The sequence below is a fragment of the Polistes canadensis genome, unplaced genomic scaffold, assembly GCF_001313835.1.
Source record: "Polistes canadensis isolate GaletaPanama2010 unplaced genomic scaffold, ASM131383v1 scaffold_589, whole genome shotgun sequence".
In the NCBI taxonomy this organism is placed as follows: Eukaryota; Metazoa; Arthropoda; class Insecta; order Hymenoptera; family Vespidae; genus Polistes; species Polistes canadensis.
In genome coordinates this window covers 1-12,987 of record NW_014570136.1, presented here as the reverse complement: position 1 = coordinate 12,987, position 12,987 = coordinate 1, and the positions used below count along the sequence as shown (strand labels likewise).

At 29.4% G+C, this 12,987-nt stretch overlaps 2 protein-coding genes across 2 annotated transcripts; both read right to left on the bottom strand.

Moving 5' to 3' along the window:
• Positions 1-2,665: 2,665 nt before the first annotated feature.
• On the bottom strand, positions 2,666-4,532 carry LOC106792730 (dolichyl-diphosphooligosaccharide--protein glycosyltransferase subunit DAD1). The gene is made up of 2 exons (XM_014759232.1): positions 4,231-4,532; positions 2,666-4,120 (listed from the first exon to the last, which is right to left on the bottom strand). Exons 1-2 carry the CDS (start codon positions 4,433-4,435, stop codon positions 3,990-3,992), a joined length of 336 nt encoding a protein of 111 aa, XP_014614718.1. The 5' UTR covers positions 4,436-4,532; the 3' UTR covers positions 2,666-3,989.
• Positions 4,533-4,845: 313 nt separating this feature from the next.
• On the bottom strand, positions 4,846-7,031 carry LOC106792728. Its single transcript, XM_014759229.1, has 6 exons — positions 6,741-7,031; positions 6,344-6,447; positions 5,881-5,997; positions 5,509-5,808; positions 5,233-5,434; positions 4,846-5,133 (listed from the first exon to the last, which is right to left on the bottom strand). Exons 1-6 carry the CDS (start codon positions 7,029-7,031, stop codon positions 4,846-4,848), a joined length of 1,302 nt encoding a protein of 433 aa, XP_014614715.1.
• Positions 7,032-12,987: the final 5,956 nt, after the last annotated feature.

Below are 12,987 nucleotides of genomic sequence, written 5' to 3'. Positions count from 1 at the left end.
TTTTCTTTTTCTTAGTAGTAATTTTTTTTTTTTTTTTTTTTTTGTGTGATGTTAACGATTGATGATTTTATTTTTCTTTTTCTTCTTGTTCTTCTCTTTTTCTCCTTTCACGCTTTGGTTCTTATAAGAATTAAAAGTATCATATTTAAATAGGAGGATACGTTTTAATACAGCATTTAGGGTAATGTTCCATGCGCTGAAAAAAAAACTGATCAGAGAGAGTCTATTAGCTAATATACTCGCTTTCGAATATGATCGTTCTTACATGTCTCAAACAATACATACTTTATTATTCATCATTCTCTCTAGCTTCTCCTTATTCCGAAACTCGTTAAAATTAAAAAGTATTAAAAAAAATAATAATAATAAAACTCCTCCTCCTCCTCCCCTAAAATATATGAGAAAAAACAGGCCGCATGTCAATACGCTTTTCGATGTTTTTCTTAGATCAATTTGAAAAGGTACATTAATGTCAACAATGTATGTGTATTGTGTGATCCATATACATATATATATCTTGTATATATGCAAGGTGGTTTAAGTATTATTAAACTAAGCCAATAATTAGTTAAGCTTGATGATTGGAAAAAGTAATTGATTATTCTTTTTCTTTTTCTTTTATTTCTTTGTAGAATGAACATTTTCTGATCATTTGAAGAATTGAAATTGATTATTACTTTAATAATATAATAATTCAATTTTATATCATCATTAGCTGAACTATTAGCTCACGTTTAAAAATCCTTGAGCTCACCTTGTACATATATTTATATATGTATATACGTGAAATTGATTAAACATGATTTGTGTATATGTGTATATACATATGTGTGTTTGTGTGTGTGTGTGTGTGTCTGTCCTGTGTATATACACATGCTAGTTAGAATATATTTTGTGCAAACGACGATGACGACCATTAGAAAGTCCAATATTTTTCGGTATATACGAAGATGAGTTTTAAAGATAAGATATGTCCAAATTTCGTCCATTAATTAGGCTTTTTGTGATTTAGGAAAAAGAAAAAAAGAAAGAAAGGAAAAAAGAAAGAAGCATTCGTTTTTTGATGATGCGTTTCAAAAATAGCTCATAATCCTTTTTCTTTTTTACGTTATCATTTTCTCTTCTTAATTAGAATAAGTAGTGCCATATATGTATATGTACATGCAAATGTATGTACATTGACATATGTATATATATATATGAAAAATGATGACTCGATGCGTAAAATTACGTGAATTTTTATACATTTAGATATAATTTATCTTTTTCATCAGATGATTTTCTGCATTCTTTTTTTCCTTCTTTCATCAATTATTCATTTATTATTAAACTCTCTCTCTCTCTCTATATATATATATATATAATATATACATTAACCATAATTATAAATAAATGATCCCGTGCCAAGCAGATGAGAAGAAAAAAAAAATAATTGTAAACAAGAGATAAATGTTCTATTAAAGTATAAAAATTATTTCATTAATTATATATACATACATATATTACGGTGTATCCTAAAAGTCACTTTACTAACAAAAATATTTTCAGTATTCATTTTATTATTAGAAAAATTTTTTGACTGTGAATAGTGCATACAAATACATCCTATATGTAATGTTTAAGGTATATAATGAGTTAAACATTATTACACTTTGTTTCTAAACACTATACATAGTCAAAGATTTAATAAAACTAATCTAATTAATTATCTTCTTATTAATAGATATGAATCTTTAGTTATTGTTTTGTTAAAAACAATTATTGGTTCCCAATGCCGTGACTTTAAATAAAACTGTAGAGAATACGTTTATTATATTTTTTAGATTGATAAAACGAATTATAAGAAACATATATATATATATGTATGTATGTATATGTATTATCTTGCATAAAGAGAATTATCTCATTTGTAAGAAAATGTGAATCATTTGGTAATGAGAGTGAATTGTATGAAACATTGCTTAAATGATTAATTAATAGAAAATCGAATGACGAGTCGTTTGTTTTTCACATTGATTACCATATATATATATATACTTTTATTGTACACCAAGAGAGGAAATTCCATTTGCAAATAACGAATGTTAGTAACATATTAAATTGTGTGAAAGAAACACACATAACAACCACACACACACACACATACATGCATACATACATAGATACGCTTTATTAATTATTGTTTAATATTGTATACCAACGAAAACATCAAAATAGTTATCGTTCAGTCGAAAGCTTTGCATAATAATATATATATAATCCGTATTAATATATTTTCATTTTTGTTTTACATTCTCAATATATATGTATATGTATATGTATATGTATACATATATTTTAGGCATTGTACTTGAAAATTGATAGTGCAGTCTTTTGTGTATTTAAAAAAAAAATCTAAAAGAAGATATTGATAAAATACAAAAAAAGAAACAAATCGAATTTACAAGTAACGAAGCTAAATATGCTGATTGCTCGTCAACTTCGTATTTAAATTAAACATTTACATACATAAAAATCTATAATTTTTTATTTTAAGTTAGATATATATATATACCTTGAAAAGACTTTTCTTGTTTTTATGACGTACTTTGCAAGTTTGATAATATCTCGAGAAGATAAAAAAAAAAAAAAAAGATAGAAAGAAAGAAGAACTTATTTTAATTAATTTTATGTATTACGTATTCCTTTAACAACGAATCATAACTATATTGATTGAGTTTCCTTGGCTGCTTATGTGATATAATTAAACTTCTTCTAAATATATATACACACATTTACATTTAACACATACGGTTGAAGATATATAACGTGTATGTTTGTATGATATTCATACATCGTTAAATAACTGGCTTTAAATTCATACGAATGGAAATTTATTTTTTTAAGTTATAATAATGTTATGTCCATTGTTATACCATGTGTTTTAATTTTCTTTGTATTCGTATTCGTATTACTTGATTTTTTTTTGTTTCATTCTAATCATGTAAAGATGCTATTTATTTAATTAGGTCATAAGTCACTCGTAGGTAGGAAAATAAGAGATAAACATGTTGTGAAGATACAACTTTTTGTGTATGGCAATTCGCCAGGTGAAATTTTAGCATTTCCACTTTAGCTTTTAGTATCGAAATCAGAGATAATGAAAAATTACACGTTTGAGAGCTTGGAAAATATTTGTTTCGTTCATCAAATAAATACGATATTTAGTTGAGAAAAAGAAACAAAAGTAATCCAATTTCTTTGCTAAATATATATATATTATTACATATATTTGGATATTTACTATTCGATAGTTTAATATATATATATATCTCTTGTAAGATATACATGTTAATTTATTTATAAATGTATTTCTAAAAAGCATCAACGATTTGTACTCTTGCACCATATGTGATTTTTTTTCTTTTTTTTTTTTTTTTTCTAACAAACGAAAAACTTAAAACATCTCTTGACGGTGCAAGAACGATACTTTCGTATATGTGGAAAAAGAACTTATGCACTTATGCGCGTTAGAGATTTTTCCCTTTAACGTCATTGTAAATATGAGTTTAAAATATATATTAAATTTAGAAGAACATATAAAGTTTCTTGTACCTCCCTCCCAACCCTAAAGAAGGTTGTATGAAAAATAAGAGACAAATAAAATGTATTATAAATTGTCGTAGTTTATACATCGTTTGTTTTTGAAGCATAAAACTAGTCGAATTAATTTCTTCGTGATTTATTACTTTCTCTTACATATTTTCTTCTTTTTTTTTCTTTTTCTTAGTAGTAATTTTTTTTTTTTTTTTTTTTTATAGAAACTTACATATTACTTCTATGACAAAAATATGCTTATGCTGAAATAAACTCAATCAAAACGAGTCAATAGTCTATGCAAATATACATATTTTTTTTTAACGTAAAACGATATGATCTTTTTTCGTATTTCATTTCTGATTGTTTATCATTTAAATTGATATAGATTAAACAAATGATAAATACTTTAATCAACCAATGAAGTTCATCACAACGATATGAAGTATTATATGGGCAAATATGAAATCTGCAAATCCTCTCTCTGGGCTTATTCCATGGAATTGACTTTTGTTTTGTGGATTAACTTGTAATCGTAGACAAACTGCAAACCAAAATGAATTTATGATAACCTGTAGATTTTACTATTAAAAAAAAAATATTCGTACAATTTGTAAAAATAGATTATAATTGTATAATGGATGTTAACCATACCTCCTAAAATAAAACAAGAGACACATGAAATAAATCCACTTAGAAAACTATTGAATGGAAATGTGCCAACAAGGCAGCAATACACAAACTGTATGACACCCGTCAAAAACACGTAAAGTAAATAGGCATCAATTATTTTCAGCTTTTTTGGTGTAGTTTTCGTATACTCTTGAAGAAACTTTCCGATCACAGCTAATGTCGACATTTTTAATGATATTTTTATCTATTTGAACAAAATATCTTGATGACACACAATAACCTCTAACGTTTCTGCGTGGCAAGAAGAACCGGTTTCTGATTAATTCAGATGGCTGCACTATCGATTACAGGAACATGCAGTATCGAATTTTACGCGCTAAATTCAAACGTTTGTACGAATTAACTTGATTATTAGATACGCTATCGTAATATTAAATGTGTCTAATTTATAAGAAAATATTATAAACCGTTTATTGTTAATCATAAAAATTTCGATATACATCAAAATAATTCGTAATATATTTTGTTTAAGATTTAGAAAATTTTTAATATTCACAAATGAAATTAATTTTGAAATTATTAAATACCATTAAAAAAAAACACATAGCTATTTGAGGAAAAATCATCGTTCATTCATTATTTAACTTTTTCATTTATCTTAACTATACTTCTGTTAGAAGTATTTGTTTGCAAAAAATGTTTAGGCGAGATATTATCACAAGCAGATATGATTTTTTTCTTAACAGATATTGAAGACTTCGAAAAAGGTACAATTTTGTCGATTTCTTTTTTCGACTCTACTTTTTCCAAAACGAATTTACGATTCAAAGTATTTCGATTTAACGTGCTGGATTCTAATGTTCGCGGTCGGGTTTTGATTACCGAAGACGTTGACGAAATCGCATTTGATTCAGTTTGGGTTACCTGAAATGAAAACATTGTAATTTATAAATTTAACAAATGCACACGAACAATAAAACGTAATCATGCATCCAGTAACGTTAACATAAAATAAAAAATTACGGAATGAGTCGAACGTCTTTGTTGTCGAACGGTTTCTCTCTTCTCACATATTTCGGACCATCTTTTGATGGGATTACGATGGACCATTTCGAATTGAGGACAACCGAAAGATGCTTGTGAAAAAGAACTTCTCGAGAAAGTTGGCAATAAACGAATATTCGTTTGAGGAACGACCAATCTGCTCGTTTGCTTCTGTTCGTTACTAAGAAAAGTATGCAAACGTATTTTTGGTATTATTCTTCGACTATCATTCGATCGAATCATTGGTCAAATTACCTTTTGTCCGAATTCTTGATCACGGTTACTGCGTGTTCGTCGTTCGTGTTCTTCTTCAAAACTTGCGGTTGCTGAATATTCGTCGAGGGTAAAATTTTGCAAACGGTACAGGAAGTATTCGAAGTTTTTTGAACTTTCCAAGAATTCTTCACCTCCCCGTAAGATGCGCTTTTGCTGTCCCAATATTTTTTATTCTCTTTTAAAGGAGAAATAGCAACATATCCGGTTGATTTTTCGTCGGCCTTGGCATACGGTGAATATCTCGATGGTGGTTTATATGTCGTTTCACCGGCTGCGGTTCTTTTCAAAATGACACATTAATTCGAATATTAATAAATTTCGAATAATTCATTTATATACATTTTTTGTTACCTCATCGAGGTTGTTGCTGGGTACGATTGTTTCACGTGTTGTGGAATATATCTCAACAATGATAACGATCCTGTATGACGTGCGTACAAAGCAGCAACTTGACGTACTTTGTGTGATCTGATTATTAAAAAAAAATAAAACGTCAATCAATTAAAAAATTACAATTATTATCGAGGATTGTATAAGACAAAGAATATGATATATTAGTGTTCTCATTTAGAATGAAAAGGAGAGAGAGAGAGAACGTATACGTGTCGTGTATTTTGAAATTTAGCGATTTAAACGGGAAGATAAGAAAAGGATAAATCGATGTTTCGAGTGTTCGCGACACGTAGGCGGATTAACGGGTCTCCTCGTAAATAAAAGAAAGAAAGAAAGAAAAGAAAAGACAAAAAAAAATATATAAAGAAATAAATGCAATTTGAAGTTTACGATGAATGTTCATTCTTTACGACTGTCGTACTTGATATTGTACATGCCGCCTATTTCGCCGTACTTTCGTCGAATAATTTCCATCTCGATGGTGTTCCGATCCAGGTGAGTCATCTTGGATATCTCAGCGATGATCTGGAACAGTTGAAATTCATAGACCGTGCGTCACTATCTTCTAAAATGTCTCATACTATTTACTTTTATTATACTATCCATATAGTATTGATTATAACATATTTCAAAAATTATATTCGATGTATTTCAAAAGATTTGGAATATAAAATTCGTTTTTATGGATTTCTATTGCATGAGATGCCATTTTATGAGATTAAAAATTAATAACATATATATATCAAAGATCGTTTAAATTATTTATTATCAAAAAAATGATGTGAATGGAAAAATGATATAAAAAATAATAAAATTACGGTCTTATGATCGGTCACATCCAAATCGGTCTCACTGGTGATTCTTGAAACATTCCTAAGCTTGCAGGCGATCCAAGGATGATGGCAAAGTTCTTGGATCGTAATCCTTTTATGCGGAACGGGTGTGAGCAATTTGTTAATCAGATTCTTGCAATCATTCGACATCCTCGACATGTTTTTCACTTGTAGGGCCGTTAAGCCGCGGTTTATTTGAGCCATTAACCTTCGCCGACGTTCTTCCGATGACGTTTGTTTGTCGCAAGGACTTAAAAAGGGTAGTCGGCCGGTCATCATTCCGTATAAGACGACACCTCTGATAGATATTTCAATCGGTATTTTATTATTTATGGTTATGAATCTATAAACGGACTATATTCTACAATTTCTCGAATTCAATGTTATTTTTTAAACGTTTTATCTTAAATACTTTATGATTTTTATCAATTTAATGTAAGAATGTGGTATGTGAATCAAAAATAAAATTAAATTTTAGTTCTTTTATTTTGCGATATGTGCGCCTGATCGTAGGCAATACTTTATACCGCGTCGATAATTTTTACTACGAGCGAGTTCGGTCGATAAGAAAATTATTTAAGTTACCCTACGCGGCGTAAAATTTATTTTGAAACTTGGTATAACAAGTTGCATAGTACAATGCGTAACTGATGTATTGTTGCCTATCTTCTGGCGCAAATTTCATTTTTATCCTTAATAATCTCGAAATAATAATCTTTTGCATTTTAATATTATAATATTGATTCGAGAAAAGGTAATTTATGTAATAAAAAATTTCAATGGCAAAGTTTTGCTCACAGACTCCAGAAATCGACTTCAGGACCATATTTTTTACCAACGACGAAAAGTTCTGGTGCTGCGTATTCCGGTGATCCGCAGTGTGTTTTTAAAGGATCTTCGCTATGATAGATGTTACTTAATCCAAAGTCTATTGAAATGAAACCAATTATTATTTTAATATAATGATATCTTATAACTCTCGATGATTAACATCACAGATTTATTTAGTTGCTATTCGCTTACCAACTATTTTGATTTGATCTTTACGAGAATCTTGCAGCATTATGTTTTCCATCTTCAGATCACTATAAATAAATAAATGAATAAAAGACTATTTTATTATATTAACGATTTGAATTATAAAAGAAGATATGCCAGTTTAACATTAGATTTCATTTATTATTATTACTATTATTTAAATCTTAATTATTCGAAAAGAACAAAATTACTTTACTTCGTACTTATATACCAAGAGTCACAATTTAATGAAAAAAGAAAAAAAAAAAGAAACAAATGGAAAACGAATGATCATCATCCTCGCCAAATATCATACATCATTATTATATTCTCATCTCTCCTTCGTGATAAATAATAAAAAAAGGAAAGCTCTATCCAACGCGAAATAACTAAAATACAAATCCAAACGGACAGGCAGACTTACACATAGACATTACACATATACAAAGATGAAGAATCTTTCGGTTCGTATACCTTTCGGCCCTGATCTTACATAGCGCACTGGATTTTATTTGCTCGTGTCCGGTCACTCTCCTGATGCGTTCTCGCAGACCTTGTAAGTCGCAACCAACGGAGGATGGAAAATAAAATAAAGGATAAATCGAGAGAAAGAGAGAGAGAAAGAGAGAGAGGGGACGATATCAAGCATGGTTGGCCTTCGACTTCGGTTGTTGTCCGATTGAACAAAATAGGATGTGGAAGAAGGAGTGTACACTTCCGAAGAGAATGATCAAACGATCGTGTTAAATGGAATGGTTAAGTGAACTTCGAGTTTCGGATCAACTCGGGAAAAGCGTATGTTTTCGTAAAGAGAAGTAAAAGATTCAGATGGATTGAGAAAAGGGAAGGGAAGAGAAGGGAAGGGAAGGGAAGAAGGTAGGATTTAAAAGGAGATATCGATCGATCGAAAGAGAGGCTGTCAACGAGTGCAACAGCTCGACTTCGATGTTAGAATGTGTTCGAAAGTCCTACCGTCGTCATTCCGTCGTTTCGTCTTTTGCTCGTATCAAAGACCCCGAGAACAAGTAAGAAAGAGAAAGATAAAAAGAAAGAAAGAAAGAAAGAGTGAGAAAGAAGGAGAGAAAGAGAGAGAGAGACCTTGAAACGCATCATTAAAATCGCATCGTCGAGCGAAACACCGTGCAGCACACACTTTGGGTTCTCGCTAATAAGTAATAAAAGAGAATGCTCGCGTATAACACGTGCCCGCGGCTTTAAGATCTTCTCAGATTCGAGAGAGAGAGAGAGAGAGAGTGAGATAGTGGGATTACTGCGTTGTAACAACATTTTTACACCCACGGGTGCAATCTCTTTTAAACGAACAGCAACAGCAACACAACTACGAAAATTCTACTAAATAAAAAGTCAAATATTATAGTTGAGTGTTATCTGAGTCTATCGAATTCTTTTTCTTTTACCTTACGTACTTATTAATCCTCATTACTTTCAAATTGGTATTTATTAATAATATTTTAGTGCTTTAGATTATGTTAAAGTTAAAGAGAGAGAGAGAAAGAGAGAGAAAGAGAGAGAGAGAGACAATAAACCGAAAGGAAAAAATAAATTTAGTTGTTATTATAAGGATTGAGCAATCGATTTATCCATCTATCATATCTATTTATCGATGAATCGATCGATATAAGTAAAACAGGAGGTGGAGGAGTTTGTTCTTGGGAGTGCAAGAGACTTTCTATCTCTCTCTCTTTCTCTCTCAGCATCGGCTGAAAGTCTCGAACGATGCACTCTTCTGCATCCTTGGCGGCAGGATAATAGTTGAAACGACCCTGAAACCGAGGCCACGGTTGTTCGTTGGCCTGGACGATTATATATTTCTTTTTCCAGCTTCGAACTTCTCTCTTTCTCTTTCTCTTTCTCTTTCGATTTCTCAGCTCCTCTCTCTCTCTCTCTCTCTCTCTTTTTCAATCTCTCTCTCTCTCTGTTTTTTTTTTCAATTTCTTTCTCCCCTTTTTTTTTATTTTAGATTTTAAAGGCACGCGTGTGCCTACCAGACTTTTTGATACATAATATTACGCGAATATCGTGCTGGATTATAACGATTCTTATCGGCTAAACCGTTTGTCCGCCTACTTCGAATATAGGTGCTTACTTATGTATATACTATCTCTCTCTCTCCCCCTCTTCATGTATATATATATATTATATATAATAACAACTACCTCTATATTATAAAATTATATTCTCTGCGTCTTTTCCCTTCCCTCACTCCTTTATTTCTTTTTTCCTTTCTTTCCTTTCCTTTTATATTCTCTCCTTTTTATTTCTTTTCTTTTCACCATTTTTTCGTCCGCATTTGATCTCGTTCTCTTTTTCATATAATAAATATTTATTAGACAATAAAATTATACTCATCCCCTCCGGAGGGTCTCTCTCTCTCTCTTTTTCTTTTTCTCTTTCATTTTTATTTTATTTCATCTATCTTTCCTTTTTTCTTTTTCTCTATGTATATAGAATAGATATCATTACGCAATAAAATTTAAAGTATACTTTACAATAAATAACTTTGTATGATAAAATAACATTTAATTTATCTCGATGAACGTTCTATCCTCTTATTAGTTTTTTTTACTTCTTTTTCTTTTCGTTGTTGGATCATTTATTCTACCATCTACCACCTCCTCCTACACTTTAATATTACCTGCTCGAAATATCCAATCTGTTCGATTTTGTTCTACTTAATATATTCTTCTTCCTTCTTATTTTTTTTTTCTTTTTATCGATTTGGACAGAAAGATCGTGTACTTTTCGTTAATTAATCGACTCTCACGCAGAAAGTCATGTTCGTGAGTTTTGCAAAAACGATCTGGCCGATATCTTAATTAGCTTTCCCTCTGTCCTTTTCTCTCTCTTATTCTTACTCTTTCTCTTTTTCTTTTCTTCTCTATTCTTCTAGGATCATAAATATACATGAGGCTTGGTTCGTTACGTAAATCGATTTCGGGGGATAGGACGACGACTATCCTATTTGCTTTTACCTTGTAAATTCTTAGTAGTCCATCATCAGGTGAAAGCTTTTACGAATCGAATCCACGAATTTGTTTCGTTCATCGAAAGAGTATTAAGAAAAATCATAGAATCTATGGTATTACGAAAAACTTCGATGAAAATGTCTCTTGATTTATAATGACTAATTTAAACAAGTCCCATACCATCAATCCCATGAATTTTGGTTGGCCCGTAAAAAGTATCTCATTATATCTTACGTTTCGAGGTTTATTTCACAGTACATCTAATAGATGGCGCAACCGTGCTAGTTATTTAAAATATGCATTAATGCAATTGCATATAACAATAATAATGGCATAGAACCGCAAAAACAGAAAAAAATGAATAAAGGTTCTTAATTGTTCATTAATTGCTCAATCAAAATCCATATATAATTGCTTACTTTATATTAATTAATTATTTCATTAGTTATTAATAATTGAAATAAAATAAGAAAAACTTTTCCATATAGATATTGAATATTGGAATTTATACTTTCATAGTTGACATGAGAGATGTCAATTGTTTTATTTCAATTTATTTTAATTCTTGAAGGATGGCTACACAATGCTTTATGTCAATTGTTTTATAAATATCTGCAACAAGATTTCTTTTTCATACGACTGTGTTCTTCTGTGCAATGTGACAAAGTTTTTAGTGTATATTGTCTTTATTCTCTTCGTTATTCTTTAAATATTAACAAGGAACGTGTTACCCATATACACAACACTCATATATTTAATTTTGTTTATATTATACTAATAGAGTATTACTTTTTATTGTTTTTAGGTTACTAAACATTGGGAGAATACAGCATAATTACATATACATATTCTTATAAATATATTTACATTTTTATCTTCTTCATATTCATATTATTTCTATCTTGATATTTGTTGTGGTAGGTTTATATCTTTTCTTTTATAACATAAAGAGGAGTAATATAAAAAGTATAAGAAGGGGAGAAAGAAATGGAAAAATAAAGAAAAAGAGAGAGAGTGACATCTTATACACCTATCATGCATAAACATATATAGAATCGTTCAGTTTGCTTGATACTTTACTAATACAATCTTATTATTTGCAGATCTGCAAGTATTTGACGATTTGGAATTGCACAGCATCAATTAGGATTTCCCATCGTTTTATGTATCAAGTACATACATAAAAGAAGAACTTGGAAGATTTTTAAATGAATTCAGACAATATTTTTTGGTATTTAAATGGGCGAACACCTCAGCTTTCTTCTATCATAAAGGTAAATTTCAATAATTCACATTTTCCATTAGAATATTATTTATTCATTGTCTTAATATATTGGTTGCATAATAGTGTAAAGAAATGTACTTTCTTTTTTCATTTACATATACGTTAATAAATGTTAGAGAAAGTAATTTAATTCTTACATATGTTACTCTATTAGTTAGTATTCATACAATATTTAAAAGTGTATAACTTTAATTTATAAAAAATAATTACGTATTTATAGTATAATTTTATTTAAACAATTGCAAAAAATTGAACTTTTAAACAACAATAAACACTAGCATCGACTAATTAATAATGCACTTTTCTTATGTTACAGTTAAATGTTACCCTGGATGTCATCTCTGTGCAGGAGCATTAAAATAATTACATAAAAATTAAAAGAATACCAAAAGGAGACCGTCATAATCTTAAATTTTATTGATTAGGTGAATTATTGATTTTATACACATGCGCAACGTTAGAAAAGTCATATAAACAACATTGAATAAAAGTAATTTGATAGAGGACAACGTCTCATTTCAATGGTGAACTTCGAAGGGGACGGTACATACATTATATATTTCTAGCTTTTAAACAGCAATAGACATTTCTATCGATTAATTAACGATTATTTTAATATTCTAATGCACTCTTTTTATATTTCAGATTGTTTAAACATATGTATACTAGTATAAGCATTACATACTTATTAACATAGTTTTAATATTAAATAATTTCAATGTGATATTCTTTACGATAAAAATTTCCCCCATCGAAGTCACCACTGCACAGGAACATTAAAAAAATGTACATTAGTTTAAACAATTACATAAAAATTGAAAGAATGTTTAAATCAGAACGTTGCAATGTGATTCAGTTTTTAGTCTATATTGTCTTTATTTTACTCGTTATTTTTTAAATATTAACAAAGAACATATGCACCTAATAGAAAAATACATTCGAT